This window comes from Mus caroli, chromosome 7, assembly GCF_900094665.2.
Source record: "Mus caroli chromosome 7, CAROLI_EIJ_v1.1, whole genome shotgun sequence".
NCBI lineage: Eukaryota > Metazoa > Chordata > Mammalia > Rodentia > Muridae > Mus > Mus caroli.
This window is the reverse complement of record NC_034576.1, coordinates 28,947,419-28,966,989: the sequence shown is the minus strand read 5'-3', so window position 1 is coordinate 28,966,989 and position 19,571 is coordinate 28,947,419. Positions and strand designations below refer to the sequence as shown.

At 45.0% G+C, this 19,571-nt stretch overlaps 1 protein-coding gene and 1 pseudogene across 1 annotated transcript in view; one reads left to right on the top strand and one right to left on the bottom strand.

Moving 5' to 3' along the window:
• Nucleotides 1–1,438, bottom strand: part of LOC110297450 — an 8,780-nt pseudogene extending 7,342 nt beyond the window's left edge.
• A 13,137-nt stretch (nucleotides 1,439–14,575) lies between these two features.
• Catsperg (cation channel sperm associated auxiliary subunit gamma) overlaps nucleotides 14,576–19,571 on the top strand; it is a 545,789-nt gene continuing 540,793 nt past the window's right edge. Inside the window, 6 exon segments of the mRNA XM_029479260.1 lie at nucleotides 14,576–14,667; nucleotides 15,167–15,450; nucleotides 15,559–15,612; nucleotides 18,988–19,132; nucleotides 19,257–19,383; nucleotides 19,536–19,570. Of these exon segments, the coding sequence (XP_029335120.1) occupies nucleotides 15,178–15,450; nucleotides 15,559–15,612; nucleotides 18,988–19,132; nucleotides 19,257–19,383; nucleotides 19,536–19,570 (634 nt within the window). The 5' untranslated portion in view covers nucleotides 14,576–14,667; nucleotides 15,167–15,177.

The following is a 19,571-nucleotide window of genomic DNA, read 5'->3' as shown; positions in this document are numbered from 1 at the left end:
AGCTGAGATCTGGGCGTATGCTCCCCAATGGTAATTTGTCTGGTTAGTAGCGTGTTGTCCCTGACCTGTAAGCAACTCAAAAGTCCATGTTCTTTGGTCCCCATTCAACGGCGGCATTGGCCCTTGCCTGTGCTTGGCAGGAGTCTTGCCACAAAGCTTTCCATTCTAGATACATTCCCATGTTAAGAGCTGCAGCTTTCACTACAGTCATCCAATCCCCGGGAGTCATTGCCAGAGTAGCAAGCCTTTCGACTTGCGCTGTAGTAAAATTGGCGTTGACTCCATAGTTACAGACTGACTCAGAAAGTTCTTTAATCTGTATATACTCCACCTGAGCATGAACGCGTCCGCCATCAGCGCCTTCAAAGACCGGAAATGCTTGCTGCACTTTTTTCTGTTCCTCTTCTGGAATGAATGAGTCTGAATGATACCTCTGCACATAGGGTGGAGGTGCACTAGGACCCAGAGGTCGAGGGCCCGGAGACCGCGCAGTGAGCTGACATTTGTTTCTAGCTGCTTTTGTCTTATTCTGTGACTGATTAGCTCGTCTTTCATCTGGCTGGTATCTTTCTCCCTCATAGCGAGCCGCTCTTCCTCTAAGTCTGTCTCCTCAGAGGAGCTAAGTTCCTCATCCGATTCTGAGCTACTAACAGCTAGTGCCTTGAACTCGTCTAATGGCGGATAGAGGCTCCTTCCCTTATGTGCCTCCCCAGCTCGATCTGTCTCTCCCTTTCCATCCCCTTTTCTAAACTCTCCCAGGGCATTCTTTCCCTTATTTCTCTTTTCCTCGGGCTCAAGGCCTGTGGAAAGGCTTTTATTCTTAGGTGCACCTTGTTTCCTCTCAACTCTTAATCTCTCTCCCCACTCTGTCTCTGATGGACTGTCTTGAACCTCCTCCAGGACCCTCTGCCCCGCCTCAACCATTTGCTGACAATCCTTGTCTTTTAAGCATGATCTTACCAGCTTCCACAATGACATGGTCCCTGCTTTAAGTTTGCTGTTCTGCTGTTCCCTAACTAGATCTCCTTTCAGTTTCTCCCAAGAGGCGATAGTTAATGACCCTGAGCATGCATACCACGGCGCTACGTGATCTATCTCTTTAACAAAGCCCTCTATTGTCTTAGTGGCGATTTTTAGGTCACACTGCCTCAAGACCGACCATAAGGCGGTCACCACGGAGTGGGAGGTTCCCATACTGCTCGCTGCCCTTTTATCTAACCGTGCCTGACCGCAGTATATAATCAAAAGAAAAAGAGCAAGCCCCGTGAAAACATACAAAAAGGCCTCTAATGCTGGAGAAATTTCAAGACCGAACATACCTTACAGAGCCTTACGTGTCCTACAGTTCTGAACCCACCTCGCGAACAGAGGGTCTCCCTTGCGCCGGTGATGGTATGAAGTTCCCGGGTTCTCGGCACCACTTGTCCCGAGCTATCATTCTCGCCGGCAAGAACACACTCGGACGACCGGATTCTTCTGCAGCAAAAGCTTTATTACTTCTTCAGGAGGGAAGACCCAGAACCCNGAAAATGGTGCTGCTTATATAGCCCTCAGCTTGGCATGTCAGCACCTGATTTGTTGCTCGCCCATCACCTCATTACTATGCCCCGAGATGGGCAGTGACTTGGCGTGAATTCACTCTCGCACCTGCGCACAAGGCTTGTTTACTAGTTGGGCACAGGGGAAGCCAGCGCCATCTTGTAATGGTGATTGCTCATGGCACGGCTCTCCACAATACCCCATGTTTTTAAGCTGTAGACATCAGTAAAGCTTTGCTACTTGCCACCAGAGCGGTAGTCCATCTGTTTCTTTAAGGCATTCCCAAAGCTGGTCTTCATCAGGGAGACAAAGGCAGAGACAGAAAGGTATCTTGTGAGTTCAAACCCATCCTAATCTACAGAACATATCTATGTCAGCCCAGGCTACATAGGGAAACCCTGTCTTAATAAATAGTAAGTGTTTTACATTGTTTTAAATTATCAAATATATTAATCTCTAAAGAAGGGAGAAAGAAATGGGAATTGATATAAATGCTTCCAAGAGTACATAGATAATAAATAAATAAATCCAGACCTTTGTTCTCAATACTTGGGAAACAAGTATTGTGAGTTCCAGGCCATCCTAATCAACAGAGCAAATCTAAGTCAGCCCAGACGACACAGAGAAACCCTGTCTCAATAAATACTACTACTGCTTCTGCTGCTGCTACTACTACTAGGAATAATAATAATAATAATTTTAATTGTAAGCTGGGCGTGGTGGCACATGCCTTTAATCCCAGCACTCAGGAGGCAGAGGCAGGAGGATTTCTGAGTTCGAGGCCAGCCCAGTCTCCAAAGTGAGTTCCAGGACAGCCAGGGCTATACAGAGAAACCCTGTCTCAAAAAAAAATTTTTTTTTAGATGTTTTAAATTATCAGAATGAGTTTTGTTGATACTTTCTACCGAATCCCTCCTTCCTTTTGCTTCTAGCTGAATAAAAATAGCTTTCAATTTCTTTTAAAAATTATCAAAATGATGGTAGTTATACATTCAGTGATTATGATGGTATTATATACCCTCTATGAAAGGTCAAAATAAAGCAAACCTAGGTAAAAGGGGGCTGCTAAATTAGACCAATCTATACTTTTAATGACTTTAGACTGCCAGACAAAGCACATGCTATCTTGGAGAGAGGCTCTGTATTTGTGTTAATAGGAAATAAAAGGCTTTGGACTCCTTCCAAATAATAAAGTTAAAGTTCAGATTTGATAGAGGGAGATCCACTGAAGTTCTCAGCTACAGACAGGAGAAAATCAAAAGGACCAAATACATTGGTAATGCATATTACTAAACCCTCAATTGGAACAACCCTGAAACTGACTGGGACATAGATATGTCTTCAGACAGAACTTCATCTTATATGGCCAATAAATCTTGTTGGCTACAGAATTCTCATGACTTATTATTATATGCTATCCTTTCATATGGCATGAATGGAGATTTATATTATAGTTTGATTATATGATCAAACTAACCTTTAAAAAAGACAGTTGTCTTTCACCTGCTCAAAGAACAAAAGTTTACCCTTATTTGATCTGTACACCCTGCACATTTCATATAAATATCTTTATAGAAGTATATATTGCTTATAAGGTTTGTATGTTGCAGAATAAAAGACTAAGAGAGCAACCCTGACAGAATTCATCCTCGGGGATTCTGAGATGCTGAGAGCTGCTGTTCCAGCTTCCTGCATGATCCTGCCTCAAACTGATGCTGTTTTCAGAGACTTACTTCTAGAACAGCTTCAAAAAGAACTGCTCAGTTCATCCAGCCTTTTGGACTATTCCAGTCAAGAATTTGATTAAGGCATGAACTTTCTCGGCACATAAAGACTTGACAACAAAAAATATCAGCCAGCTTTCTTTTGACAACTATTTTTCCAACTTCTGGGCCTCCAAACAGAAATTCTTGGTCCAAATTCAGCAGGAAGCAGTTATAAGAAGACTGTCTTACCACCCTGAAAGTTGGGGTGGATAGTTTTGGTCATTTTATGAGTCATTGATATGTTGTCATTTTCGGGGATGATTAACAAATAGTTATTGTTTTGGACAGGAAGGAAACTAAATAGAAAGCTTAAACTCAGAGATTTCTTTCTTTTCTTTCCTTTTCTCTATTCTTCTTTCTTTCTTAGATAAAGGGAAGAGGGTTGAAAGGAAAAGGGGATATAGAAATAATATAGGAAATTAGGCCTATATAGGTAGATTATTGAATCTACTCTTAAGAAATTTTATAACCATAATATTACATTGATAGATATATTTATATTTTGATGAAAATTGAGGCTATATTTTGTTACATGGTACAAAATTTTGTATATTCATACAGGTTTAAGATTTTCATTGGAATAAATTTTGTATATTGATACAAAATGTAAGGTTAATTTGTTTCAACATAATATTTGTATGTTTCAACACTTGTATAAGTATTATGGTGTGCAGCTCTTTTTAAAATACAAGTTTTAGTTCCACCCTGTTAATGGATGCTATCACAAACTTTAAAATAATTAAGTAATGAAAGTTAATAATCAGGTAATCAAACTCATGGTCATATTAGATACTAGTTTAGTTGATTACAAAAAATGCTTTCAATGTTATTCAGATAGTAAATAGCTAAGAATAAACAATAATTTGACAATTAAGATGTGCTATGAATAAACAGATGATCTTCAAAGCCTTAGAAATCCACAGAATATGGCATTCAAAATTATTTCACTAATAAAAGATTATGAGACAAGTCTGTTTCTAACAGTACCCCCATTTCACTTCAAAGAAGATAAATAGCATCAATGACTTTCATATGGAGTTGTTTCAATTATGGAAAACAAGACACTTGGCAAAGAAAATGCCCTAACTTCATCTGCAGACAAAATGCTGTTCAAAAAAGACAATGAACACAGGATAGTCAACTGTCAATCTCTGCCAAGTTACAGTAAGCAAGGCCTTCATAATTCCCGCTTCACATAAGGTGCATCAGATAACCTGGGCCAGAAGGCTGAAGGTAGATGCTCTAAAATTTTAGAGAATATTGGGGACTGCCCAGGCAGTCATCTGTCTCTGTCATTTCTATAATTTTTGCAAGCTGTATCCCTGTGCTTCCTGCATACTCAGGTAATATTTATTCCTTCTGAGACCTCTGATGGGGTTAAAGACTAGGTAGCCATAGTCTTACTGTAAGCTTAAATAGTTAGGATTTAAGAAGTTGCTCTAGGTCTAAGATGTTTATAGGTTAATAATACAAGTTAGGATAGAAAATTATTTAGATACAGAACTCTAAAACTCATCAAAATAGGACAGATGACAGAATACGTTAACTAAGTTGCCAAATATAAGTGGACTGTACAGTATATGTTTATCATACATTATAGTTTTCATATTTTTTGTAATTGTATTCTGCCAAGAACTAGCCTATGCTTGGAGAGGGATTTTGAGAGAAGGGGTGTCTGGGAGTCGCAAAAATCCAAACAACAAACAAACAAACAAACAAACAAACTCAAAGTAAAATAATGTCTCAAAAATGGTGGTCTACCTTTCCAGCCTGTTTTCTCTGTTTTAATTTCTCTGGACATCTCCAGACATCTCTCTCTCTCTCTCTCTCTCTCTCTCTCTCTCTGTGTGTGTGTGTGTGTGTGTGTGTGTGTGTGTTTTCAAGACAGTTCACTAAGCAGGTCTCTCTTGCTGTTCTAAAAAATTCTCTGAATAGCTCATCTCTTGCAGATCATAAGCCCAGTCTTTTATTTTACAACCAATCCAGTCATTAACTCCAGGTTCCCTTTTAATTATCATATGAATCAGCATCCCATAACCCTGGTCCTTTGATTCTTAGAAAACAGCAAACACATTTTTTAACATTGCAAAGGAATTCAGAGATCTGCCTACAGCTCTTAAGCATAGAGCTCTGTTAAGACAAGATATGTAGATAGGACCATGAAATTACCATTTCTACCATGCCTGGGCTTGCTAGAACTTTGCTGTGTTCCAGGCTGATCCTGAACTCAGGAATCTGTCTACTTTTGTAAGCACAAACAAAAAATTTAACTGGTGTGATCTCCTGTGATCACCACTCCCTAAATCTCTAAATCTCCTTCCTCAGTATTTTTCTGACAAGTTGGTTCGCAGTGCAGCTGTCTTTGTTCCTTTAGTCATGTGAAGCACCTTATAGAATTCATATTATATCCTTATATTTTGCATAGTTGAGAAATTATATATTTTTGAAATCAGGTTTTTAGAGTCCTGTGCCCCAGACTAAAGGGTTGTCTTACAGATCCTAGTGTTTACTATTTTGCTGAGATATTAGCCACACATTTCACTCCTGAGTTATGCTGTCTTTGATTATCATGAAGTCATTAACGTTAACAGGGAGGACATCCCTTGAAGGAGGTGAGGGACCCTAAGGGCTTTTTCCAGTCCCACACCCTCCTTGCAGCTTCTCCCTCCCACCTGGAGTCAAGTAGGCCAAGCTCCATTCTCTGCCCACAGCAACATTCTTGAGTAAAAATTCTGAGTGTACTGACAGTCACTTGACCCTCTGGAAAGTCCCAGGTAGAGTTCAAATGTGTGTCATGCTTGCTAGCCAATAGATTTAAAGGTCAGTATGCTTAGCCAATAGATTTGAACTATAACCTTGCTGATATAACCTGTAGCCCTAAAACGTATAAAACCTGCTTGTAATAGCCATTTGGGGGTTGCCTTCTAGTCACTCGACTTAGGCACTGATTGAAGGTCGACCCTGATGCTCCAGAAAATAAACCTCTTGTTTTTGCACCAATCTGCATTTTGGTGTCTCTCTCAGGGGTGTCTCAAAATAAGTACCACTGACTGAGTGTTGAGGGGGTGTATTACATTTGGGGGCTCGTCTGGGATTTGAGAAAGCCCCCTGAGCAACCACCACCTAGACTGATGGGAGGGAAAAAGACCTAGCTCAGCAATGGCAACAGGCGCCTGTGTGTTTGTCTCTCTCTCTTCTGCTTTCAGTTTTGGCTCTCGAACACAGTGTTGGCTGGTCTGATGTGGTCGATTGATATGGGCAGACTTTTGGAAACAGCAAGACACAGTATTGGCAGGAGCCAATAGAGTCTTGCTATAACCTGGTTTCTGTGTCTATGGCAAGGGCAAACTGTCTGTGTGTTAACTGTCTTTTTCTGTGTTCTTGGACTTGGACTGACATTATTTTTGGACATGGGACAGACTGAATCTACTCCATTAAACATTCTAGTTAACCACTAGTTAGGGAAAGAGGAGAAAACTTGTCAGCAGTAGTAAACAAGGGCAAGTTAGTTACTCTCTGCTTCTCCAAATGGCCCACCTTCAGAGTAGGGGTGTTGGAGACTGCCAAAAGACCCTCACTCACAAAGACCACAGAGATTGACATCACTGTAAACCACAAGAGTTTTTTTTTTTTTTTATTGTTCCAACGTGATAGGGACCCCACCACCACCACCACCACCATCATAGAGACAAGAGGAGAGAACCCGAACAAAGAAAGAACACACTTTTTATACCTTGTAAAGGGCAGATTTAGGCAACAGGGCTAGCTGGCTTATTTTAATTGGTGTAGCAAGTAACCCTTTCAGGCATTAGTTGGTTTGTATAGGGTGACTAAGTAACCCTTTGGCCTAGTCCCTCACTCTGCCTGCCCTTGTGGTTTTGAAGTTATGGGTCAGCTATTAACGTCACGGGAAATTCTGCCAAGGTCAGGGCAGTTTGTGGTCTTCCTCGAAATTTAGTGTGAGGTGGGGTAGGTTTTTTTTGGGGGGGGTTATGGTTATTTTTCTGAGAACAGCTCATCTTGTTCTGGCAGCTGTAGACTTGGTCTGGTCATTATTTAGGATCTCTAAACTTAATCATAAGGGTGGCATAATAATCTAGGCACCATATGACCCAAAACGCAAAAGTTGTGGTCATTCTGACTGCTAAAGCTCTACAGTTTGAAAAGTCCCTTCACAGGGGGGAAGTGTTGGGTGGTCTTGAATTTATTTTGGATTCTACATTCCCCCTTTTTTTTCTCTGGAGTATTTCAATCCTGAAATGATGTCTCACTTTGTTGAAGCTAATGATATTGTTGTCTGAGCATCAAAACTTGTACTGTACTTGCAATCAAGGATGCATGGGCCAAGGGTTAAGAGCAGAAACAAGATAAGAAGGGGTAGTAAATGGAACTAGGCAGGGACCCTTCCAGCGAGGCTCGAGGGTCTGGGTGCAATGCTGGTACACATATATCAGATCTCCAACCTGGAAATGGTGAGATGTCTTTGGAGTACCAGCTCGTTTGATGTATCCAGTTGTGACCCGACTTCTTTCTGCACCACCTGCAAGCCTTTTAACGTAGTATACAGATCATTATTACAACAACATGTGGGTTCAATCACATCATTTAAGACCGTGAGGGGTGCAAGAGCCCCATAAAGGATCTCAAAAGGAGTAAGACTGTATCGAGAGAGAGTATTTCTGGTTCTAAAAAGGTAAGGGTGAGGAGCACCACCCAGTCTGCACCAGTCTCTATGGTTAATTTTGTCAAGGTCTCTTTTAGGGTTCTATTTATCCTTTCTACCTGTTCTGAACTCTGAGGTCTGTACACACAATGTAATTTCCATTCAACCTCTAAATACTTGGCCATGCCCTGACTTACCTGGGCAACAAAGGCAGGGCTATTCCCTAACCCTACTGTTTTTGGCACTCTGAACCTTGGAAAATTTTCTTCAATAATCTTCTTGATGACCAACTGAGAAGTCTCATTTTTACAGGGAAAAGCCAGAAGATATCAATACCCATATTTTCTTCAGTAAAGTCTACCTTCCAGTAGATGCTGGGTCTGTCTCTGTCTCCCTGGTACCTCTTTTCTGGATCCACCATGGTGTGGCAGACATTGACTTTTTGGCAGGGCACACACTTGTGCACCACCTGGTCCACAAGGTGTTTTAACCCTGGTACATGGTACTTAGTCTTGAAAAATGTCTGGATGAGCTTGCTTACCCCTAAGTGAGTCCACTGGTGCATCTGTTTGATCATAGCCTCTGCTTGTCTTTGTGGCAGGATTTTCTTTGCCCTGGAGGTGTACCACAGTTCCTTCTTTTTGTTGAACTGGTGACTGGAATCTTTGGAAATGAGGGGTAAGTTTTCTGCTGTGTAGGTAAACTCAGCTCTGTTGCCAGAAGCACCGGCAGGGCCATGGCTGCAATTGCTTGTGCCTCTCGGTCTGCCATGTTGTTGCCCCTTGCTATCATGGTATCTCTCTTCTTGTGACTAGGACAGTGGATGATGTTTACCCTACCAGGGTCGTGGAGGGCCTCGGTAGAGCCAGTATTTCCTCTTTGTTTTTATTTTATTTTTCCTCCTGACCTATGTTGATATATGGCCCCATGGACGTGGGCTGTGGCAAAAGCATACCTGCTATCTATGTAGATGTTTTGTCTTTTTTCTTTCTCTAATTCCAAGGCCTTAGTGAGGGTGATCAGTTCCTCCTTTTGGGCTGATATGTCAACTAGCAGGGCCTGTGTCCAGATAACTTGGTGTCTGTCTACCACAGCTGCTGTAGCATGTCTCCTCTCTTCTTCTAGATTATGGCTCCCGTCTGTGAACCAGGTAATGTCTGCACCCTCTAGTGGCTGGTCAGGTAATGTCTGCGCCCTCTAGTGGCTGGTCTGTCAGATATTTATGCCATCCATGTGCCTTAGCAAGAACTTGCTGATAGTCATGGGCAGGGGGCTCTAAGTCTGGGTCTGGGAACAGGATAGCTGAGTTCAGACTTGGGGGGGGGGGAGGATGCAAAAGTGACTCTATCAGAGTTGAGCAATGGCAATGGGTCATGTGGGATCAACACTGCAAGAGCTGCTACTGTATCTAGACCACTGACCTTTTCCAAGAACCCAGCTTCTGTGTTAGCACCCCTTTTGCTATCCCTTTACTCTCAGTCACGAACAGGTGGAAGGGTTAGTCACGAGGAGGACCCTCTTCTTCTTGGGGCAGTCTCTCTCCCAGTGTTTTTATCTTTACAGTAAGCACATTGATCTTCAGCCAAAGGCTCTCTGTGGTTGTCCAGTTATGTTTTACTAAGCTATCTAGTTTCCCTGATTACTGTGGCCAGTATTTTCTACAAGTTTCTCTCTTGTCTCTTATCCCTTTTAAATTCCCTAGCTTCCTGTTCCTTCTGCTTATCATTCCCAAGTGCTAGCATTATAAGCAGGTGCCACCTTGCCAGGCTCTAGTCATTGTTATTGATCTCTCTTTGCTCCTGTTTTCCTGACTGAAATGGAGATCTCATACAATGTTTTTTTTTTTCTCTCTCTCTCTCCCTTTGTTTCTCCTCCTTGTCTTTGCTTCTTATTTCTATACAGCAACCCTTTGTCTTGCCTGCCTCTTCCATCTCAGACCCCTCAAATCCCCTTCATCTCTATTTGCCACTGTCATCCATCTCTCCTGAGTCTGCTGAAGCTTTGCTCTTTTTTACCCTCAAGATTTCCTTGCCTAGATTCTCTATGGGTTTAATCTTTCTCTCGTCTTAGCTCACTTCTTAACAACACATTCCTTCCTTTGTTTCTTCCTTTCTCCTCCTCTGTACTTTCTTATCAACCTGTACAACTCTTTCACCAACTTACCCTGACTTTCCTTTTAATTTCTGTATCCTTCTTGCTTGGACAGACTGGTGGAGCACTTCCCAGGCCCATGGACATGAGACCCACCATCAGCCTGGCGATAGACTTTCAGGTGCTTTCTACCTTCAGCTGCCCTTCCATCTGGTGCCCAGGCTGTTCTTCCTAGCCTCTAAGAGAATTCTCTGCTTTTCCTCTGTGGTGAAGAGAACCTGCAACAATTGCTGGCAATCTTCCCCCGCATGCCAGTGGTCTCAGGTGAAGACTGCTCTGTCTGCGAATGCCTCACGAAGGATCTGCACCTCAGTCGGGCACGGCAGGGCCTCAAGGCCAGTGAGTGCTGAACATGGCAAGAAGGAGGGCAGACCCTGGGTCCCGCTCTAGCAGCACTCAACTGGCCATGTTTCAGCACCGGGAAGGTGACAGCGGCAGCACGGCTCCGCCTCACTCCACCTAGGGCGCCTCACAGCCAAGAGGTGAGAGCTAGGGGGATGGGAATGGGGGCAGGCCCATCCGAGGAAGCACAGGAGTACGAGGAGAGAACACAGCGCCTCCCGCCTGGGGCCCCTCGTCAGCAGTGCTCAAAGCTAGCCTTGCTGGACCACTGACATCTCAGGGACTGCCCCTCATCTGCTCCGGGTTCCTTGAGCTTGTTCCTCCCTAGGCTTGGGGTCCGTGGGCAAGGCCGCTGTGCCCTATTGGCAGAGTCCTTCAGTCGAACACAAAGAGACACACAACACACACACACACACACACAGAGAAACCATCCTTCAGGCGACCACCACAGAATCACAGTAATACCACAGAAGATGACAAAAACAAACCAATACAGGACATCCTAGGCATGATTCCCACAGAAGCCTGATACTATCTGTATGAGGTGGTAGCTCACTCTGAGCCACCACTGGGCCAAGAAGGACTGCCTCCGATCCAACCTCCCAGCAGGAATCTGGAGCGTCCTCCAGTTTCCCGTGGCCTGTGACCTGTGATGTCACGGCACATCTGCGTGTCACAACGACCAAAAGCATTACTTTCACATTACAAAGTTTTTAAGTGTCTCTCTACTTTTGAACTGCAGTTTGTGAGCCTGGGTCATTCTGAGACGGCGGCCCAGAGCACGCAAGAACTTTGGAAAGCAAAACTCAATCTCCAACAATCTAGTCTCTTTGGATGCCCGTTCCTGCACACAAACGCAAGACGGTGCAGCCTCCAATACCTCAAAGAAACACTGCCCTAAATCCTATCTTTTATAAGTCTGGTTTCTAGGATAAGAATTACATAAAATATTACCCAATTTAGGAGTATCTTTAGAGACCTCTTTCCCTGGGTTGGCTCATGCCATGTGTTGTAGTTCTGAATTACTCCAACCCCATGTTATCAGTTTTAAGCCAACTTTCTGTTACCAATGTTACAATTTTTTTTAATCATACCCAATAACTTATAAGCTAATAATCTATAACCAAAGTGTGTATAATTATACTTTTAAAACCAGTCAGAAACAAAAATGAAATGGCTGTATCCATTTACTTATTTAACCAGACAAAATTCTTAATGTTTCTAGCTGTAATTTCAAGAGAGGACCTCCTTGTTACCTGTTGAACCCAATAATCACAGACACAGAAATTATTCTAGGAGAAACAGCTACCAGTTCTCTTAGAAACTGAGAAGCTGCTGGTCCCTTTAAGAGCAGCTTTTCAGAGAAACTCTTGGCAGGGCTTCTCCAGCTGTGCTAGACTCCTAACTACAAATGTAGGGCTCCAAATGTCAATCGATGCTGTTTTTTGTTTTTTTTTTCATTTATTTTTTCTTTTTATCTTTTTTTGAAATGAGTTAAAAGTAAATCAAGGGCTGAACAACCAGCAGATAAAGTTTTAACCATTTTTTCTTTTGAACATGAAACACAGAACAACAATCAAACCACAAAACGAAAACACAGACTTAACATAAAACAGTCAGTTTCGAAGGATATGGATGGATTGGCCGCCAAGAACAGACAATAGACAGAGAGGGAAGAGAATTAGATGTCCCAAAAGGACCCAGATATCCAACCTAAAAGGCCCAGAACCAAGCATTCCTCCAGTAGGAGCCAGAGAGGAGGCAGGACGTCTCCTAATCATCTCCTGTCCCTAGGAGAGCTCTGAAACAGCTTACTTTTATTTTCCTTCTCTTTCACCAAATCATTCCCAGATAGTCAGAGAGGACTGCTTTTCTCAAACCCATTCTCTCATGTCTCAGGTGTAAACTATCTCTAGTCAGGGTCCAAAGGCTAAAAGCACCTATGAGAATTACCTTTGCTTCTCAAGATTTTTCTCATAGCTCTAAACACAGACACAAAACACATTTTATCTTTACCTTGTCCTTCTACAAGGTTTATTCACCCCTGACCCAAATCTTCTTTAATTTCCTTCACGTGTGCTTCCAATTCCGGCGGTGTCCATCACTGTACTCTGCTTACAGGGGCTCCAACGTTGGGGCACCATCTGACCAAGCCCGCTCAGTTGGGCAACAGGTTCTCCAGCACCGGAGTGAGGATTGAAAAGAAAAAAGACAGACAACATTGTAGCATGACCCCTGTCAATTCTGAGACTGAAGGCAAATTTAATTTTCCCAATCTGCTTTTTATACCATTTTAATTACGTGCAAGTATTCAGGACGAGCAGTACAATAAGGAGCTAACAAGGCAGTGGGCGAAGTCCCGTGATTACTCCTGTGACAGGTGTTTAAATGGGCTTGTCATAATGACCAAAATACTTGAGCCCACTTCCTTGTCCAAGCCCAAAATCTTGCCTGAAGCCTACTTCTTTTGTTGTACCCTAAGATTAAAATTCCTGCCTTACCCCACTTCCCTATCATAGCCTAAAGTTAGATTCTTGCCTAAGCAAGAAACTTACTTCCTTATCATGCCCTAATGCCAGATTCCTGCCTGAACTTATGTCCCTGTCATGGCCAATGTCAGATTCCTGTGTGAAGCCCATTTCCTTGTCCTAGGCCAATGCCAGACTCCTGCCAAGCGGTACCTCAAAAAACGTTGAAGCCTAAGTTGGCTAATATTTAACTACCCTCCTACTTGAATATGATCTGCCCACTTGCAGATCACATTAGCTCAAACACACAAAGGTTCTGGAACATCTTGGCTCCTCAGGAGAATTTTGATCTAGAGGTCAAACATGAACANTGCAAACATGAACAGAACAACCATGATAAATTCCTCTGTTTCCTTCTGAGAACAAAGCTACAGATTTCCAGCATTTTTAGCCTGTCACACATCTGAGAGCCTGACTTGCTAGAGCACTGCTCTCAAGGCCTTGGGCCCGTGCTGGGAAAATTCGCGTTACCATGGAAACACACACGCCACGCAGCCGTGGGTCGTGCAAGGTGGAAGTCCAAGCGGCCATTTTAGGAGCTGGAAAGAGGGGTTGAACAGGCGCTGCCAAGCAACGGTTGACCGGTTTTAACCAAGTGACTTGTACGGCGGGGCGGGGAGAAGAGGGCGGGGCCATCCTAGGGGATGAGCGGGGAGGGAGGGAGTTGAGAAGGAGAGGGGAGGGGTGGGAGGCAAGGCAAGGAAAGGCTGGGAAAAGAGCAGGGCCAGGCAAAGAAAGGGCGGGGTGAAGGCCAGGGCGTGGTNAAGATCTGAAGCCTGAAGGATGGGTATGGGCGCGGCTAGAAGAGGCGGGGCATAGGGCAGGTGGACGTTCAGGGAATGGACAGGAGAGATGAGAGAAGGTGGAGGGAAAAGGTGTTGGNGGGGACAGTGAGGNTCGCGAAGTCAGCGTGGGTGTGGAACGACNGGAGGTCTTGCGGCCAGAGGATCATCTTTACCCAGGAGAGACCCAGAGATCAGGAGCGAAGTCCAGGCAGAGACACAAACTGGGGCAAGGAGAGAATTGTTTACGAGAGGGGATTCNGCGAAGACAGAGCTGAATGGGAGGACAGATCTGGTAGAGAGAGAACGGACTGGAGTGAGGAGCGACTACCCTGCGAGGAAACAACCGGAGGCGAGGGGAGACCTCAAGGAGTAGAGAGGCCCCACGACCAGGAAAGGTTCCCTAAGGAGAAGGCTGGCCAGGCGCTGAGTGCTGAGGAGAAACCACCAGGGCGGGAGAAGGGCTTTAAAGAGAAGGGGTGCGAAGAGCAGGAGGGCCAGGTTGCCCTGGACCCAGGGAGAAGAAGTGGCCAGGACCAGGGGCGTGGCCAAGAGAGAAGACAGAGTGAGGATTCGAACTATTGCAATACTCGGGGCCTGAACCAGGACCAGGGGCGTGGCCAAGAGAGCAGGTAGAGTGAAGATCCGTTCTACCGCGACACTCCAGACTGGAGCCAGGACCAGGGGCGTGGCCAGGAGAGAAAGCGGAGCCAGGATCTGATTTCCAGAAAGATTCAGACCTTGAGCCAAGGCAAAGGGCCTAGCGAGTATGGAGGTGTGGACAAGGAAGAAGACTAGAAGCAGGGCATGAGCGAAAAGAAAGGGGCGTGGCGAAGAGCAGTGTGAGGGCGGGGAACCTTGTGAGGGCGGAGCCAAGTCCCCTGAGGGGCGCAGTGGTAAGGAAAACAGGAAGGGCTCTGGCAAGGCAAGAAAAAAAAAGAGTAGGTTAGGAGTTCCAAGAACTGGAACACNGAAGAGCAAGGCCAGGGCAAAGAGAGAGAGAGCAACTAGGAAGCGGGGTGAAAAGAGCTGCAGGGGTAGGGACTGTAGTAAGAGCAGGGGCGGGGCGAGGAGTATTAGTAGGGGAGGGGCGGAGAGGAAGAGCAGAGGCGGGGCGAGGAGTGTTAGTAGGGGAGGGGCCGAGAGTAGAAGGGGCGGGGCGAGGAGTGTTAGTAGGGGAGGGGCGAGGAGTATTAGTAGGGGAGGAGCTGAGAGTAAGGGCGTGGCAAGGCCTAAAAGCAGGACCCAGGCAGAGAGTAAGGGCCCCCCCCCAAAGCCTGATCAAAGGTGGAGCTAGGAAGAAGAGTGGGAAAAGGGGCAGGAACTGAGCAGTTTCCTAGAGATCAGCTTCAGCTAGCCAACTTGCAAGTGGGTGTTAATCCCCACGTNCTCCAGGTTCTAGCCANATGGTGTCCCGGCCAGCCATGTGCCCTGTCAGCCCTGTGTGGCNNAGAAAACCAAACCTATGGGCATTCTGGGTACTGCTGCTAGTGCTATTGCTGTCGTTGAAGTCGTGGGCGGAAGATGCCTTACAGCATTGCACCTGGCTTCTTGTCCTGAACAAGTTCGAGAAGGTAGGCTTGCATCTCTCCAAGGATCGATTTCAGGATCATGAGCCCATCGATACAGTGGCCAAGGTGTTCCAAAAGTTGACAGACTCCCCAATCGATCCGTCAGAGGTGAGGGAAGTGAGATCAAGAGTATCAAAGNGATTTGGGGTCAGTAAATAGAGGGATCTAGAGTCAGTACACCAAGTGACTAGGTATTTCCCCCACCTTTCCTTACAGAACTATTTGAGCTTTCCTTACTACCTGCAAATCAACTTTTCCTGTCCGGGACAGGTAAGAGTTTACAGTATAAGTAGGCTGATTTNTGTAAGTCTCCAGTTTCCCATTATTTTCAGCAGTGTTCTTTCAATACAGTTTAATAGTAGTCTCCACCAACCCTGAAGGCCTTAAAGATTCAGTCTCCCACTAGGTACAAGAACACAATAGGTACAAAAAGTGAGCACATCACCCCACCACCACCACCACCCCTGGGCCCCCATTTTAAAATTGAGATGTAGCTCATCTTTTGTTTTGTTTAGGGGCCTAGGGACAGAATCCAAGGCTTTGTACATGTACCACTGCTACCTGCTACCACCCTGTTCTCAGCCCCTAAAGGTGTCATTCTAAAGTATACAGATCAGTATTGACAGAGTCAGGCAACTGTCTCAGCTACATTTCGCCATGACAGAAACACCATGATCAAGGCAACTTATAAACCAGAAGTCCACGAGCAGCACGGTAGGGAACCCGGTGGGGACCACCATGGCAGGTAGGTATGTGCTGGAGCAGCCCCCGAGAGCTTACACTTCCATCCACAAGCAGGAAGCAGAGAAAGCGAACTAGGAATGGTGCAGACCTCAAGGCCTCCCACCCCTGGTGACACACCTCCTCCATGAAGGCCATATGTAATCCTACTCAGTCAGACCCACAGCTAAGGACCAAGCATTCAAACATAAGAGCCTGGGGGGCTCAAACAATACCTCACTCAAACAATCACACTAACCTCATTATCTTTCTCCGGAATGTTCCTATTATCCTCCAATAAGAACCCTGTGTCTAATAATAGTTATTTTCTCTTTAAAAAAAAGCATTCGTCTTATTTTTAATAGATCTATGCATGTGCAGGTTAGAAGAGGGTGATGAATTCCTGGGATTGGAGTTACAAGCCATTGTGGCTTGACATAGATGCTGGCAATCATGCTTTGGTCATCTAGAAGAACAGTACACACTCTAACCATTGAGTCAGCCATCTCTCTGGCCCCACCCTCTTCCTTTCAGGATATAGGATAGTGTTACTTGACCCGGGCTGGCCTTGAATTCACAACAGTTCTTGTGACCCTGTCTCTCAAGTACTGGGATTATAGGTATGAGCCAGCATGCCAACCTTCCTTTGCCCATTTTGGTTGGTTGGTTGGTTGGTTGGTTGGTTGGTTTGTTCTTTAGGACAGGGTCTTTCTACAGAGTCCTGGCTATCCTGGAACTCACAGAGATCTGCCTGCCTCTGCCAGGATCAAAGGTGGAATATGCCATCTGGATTGGCCTTCCTTTGGTTTTATTATTTTTAAAAATGATTTATTTCTTTTTATTGTGTGTGCATTGGTGTTTTGCCTGAATGCTTGTCTATGGGAGGGTGTCAAGTGTCCTGAACTGTAGTTACAGACAGTTGTGAGCCACCATATGTTTGCTGGGAACTAAACCTGGGTCCTCTGGAAGAGGAGTTGGTGCTCTTAACCTCTAAGTCATCTCTCCAGCCTCCCTTGCTCGTTTTAAAATGAAGGGTTTGTTTGTTTTGTTTTTTTACTTTTAATGATTGATTTGTGAAAATTATTATTATTAATTTTTAGAGATTTTATTTATCTTATGTATATGAGTTCACTGCAGCTGTCTTCAGAGGCACCTGAAGAGGGCATCAGATCCCATTACAGATGGTTGTGAGCCACCATGTGGTTGCTGGGAATTGACCTTGGGACCTCAGGAAGAAGAGTCAGTGCTCTTAACCACTGAGCCATCTCTCCAGCCTGTAAAAATTATTTATATATTTTGAATAATGGTTTGAATAATGTCATACAGATGATTTGCAAACATTGTGTCCTATTCTGTAGGTTCTTTCTCTGAAGACAGGGTCTTACTATGTAGACTGGACTCAAAAAGATCTACCTGCCTCTGCCTCCTTAGTGTTGGGATTCAAGGTGTGTGCCATCATCACCTGATTCTTTTATTAGTGTTTTTGAAGCGGAGTCTCATGAGAGCCAGGCTGACTGACTCGTATAGCAAAGAACCACCTCAGACTTCTGACCTCCTGACCTCTCCAGGCTCCGTGGGAGCTTGCTGGGATTCTGAAAGCCCATTGGACCACTGCACTTGTTCTTATTCTGTGATGAGGAAAGAGCTTAGCCCTCACCATACTAGGGAAGCAGTCTCACTGCAGGACCAGAGAGGTAGGAGCTCATTGGTTAAGAGTGCTCGTTGCTGTTGTAGACAACCAGAGTTTGATTCCTAGCACCCATCCGGTGCTCACAGCCACACATAACCACAGTTCCGGGGATACAACAAGCATGCACACGGTACACATACAGGTTATTCACACAAAATATTGATGCATGTTAAGTAAAATAAGTAAATCTAAAGAAAGGAAGTAAAAAAAAAAAGAGTGTCGATGTGTGTCTCTGTTTACAGAACAAAGGAGTCTAGCCTGGGTGATGTAGAAAGATCCTTTCTCAAGACACCAACAAAATGTTTTAGTATATTGAACTATAACTCACTCGTGATAAAACACCACAAAAGTGATAATTTGGTCCTAGAAAAGCTGGTTGACTATGCTACAAGAACCAAGGGGCTGGGCACTCAGTCACCCAAGTACCATTTGCTTTCTATGTTGGTTTGAACTAGGGTCATATGTGTCACAGACTGTCCTTAACTCAGGGTCCTCCGGCCTCCTTCTCCCAAGTACTGTACTGGGGTTATAGGTGTGTACAACCATGCCCAGCTTTGTTTGTGTGTTTTTTGAGACAATGTCTTACTATGGAGCCCCCGCTGTCCTAGAACTCCCTACTTGGATCAGGCTAGCCTTGAACTTGCATTGATTCTCCTGCTTCTGTTATCTGAGTGCTGGGATCCCAGATTTAAGTCACCACCCTTGAGTCGAATGTTTTTGTTTTTAAAACATTTTATTTATATCTATGAGTGTTTTGCCTGCATGTGTGCCTGTATACCACATGTGTGCCTGGTACAGATTCCAGAAGAGAGAATATAAACCCAGGAGACAGGTTCACTTAGAACTCTCTGTATAGAACAAACTGGTCTCAAACTTCTGGTGATCCTCCTGTTTCCATCTCCTGAGGGGGTGGAAGGTGACTGTTACTACACCACCCTCTGGATTTTATTGATTTGCTTACTTTTGAGACAGCCATACTTTATTTATGGCCCAGGCTGACTTCAAACTCCCTATGTGCCCTCCTGAACTAGCCTTGAACGAAAGAGCCTGCTGTCTCACTCTCTGGAGCACAGGGAACGAGTGTGTGCCATCACAGCAGGCTGCACAGCCACAATCTCTTACCCTTCCATGGTGGGGAGAACCTGCTGTGCCCACGCAGCTCTGGGTATAGGACATTACTCCAGGGGTCTCCAGGCAATGGACCCTGATACTAAGTTATGCCCTCTCCCCTTCAGAATAGCGAGGAGCTGGCCCGAAAGGGCCACCTGATGGGGATGAAGCCCATGGTCCAGATCAACTACATGTACTCAGTCAATTTCTACCGTTGGAAGATGGAAAATGTGCAGATTCTGATGGAGGCTGCTCCAATGCGCAGCACAGGTGGGCCAANCTGCTTGACGGTGGTGGGTGGGGGTGGGAGTGTCTGGGGAGTGCCCTGAGCCCACCTGGGCTTCTGGCAGTCTCCTAATACCTCTCTCTTGCATGTGCCCCATCCAACCATCAGGATACTGCCCGGCAGAGGCCATGTGCATCCTGAACTGGTACACACCCATGCCCTTTAAAAACGGTTCCGTGGTCTCCTCAGTGGACATCTATACCAATGGTATAGGGCCCTTCNTACCCAAGAAAAGGTGCTGTTTCTGGTAGTGTGCACACTCAGAGGAAAGGCAACCCCCAGAATCCCAAAGGAAGCAGGGGAAGCAAAAGGGAGGTGGCAGGGGAAGGTGGCTGTGAGCTGGGNGGGTCCCCTGAGATGGCATTCCTCACTGGAACCTGCTTGCAGGTTCTATGTGAATATGAATGGCTTCTTGAAGAGAGA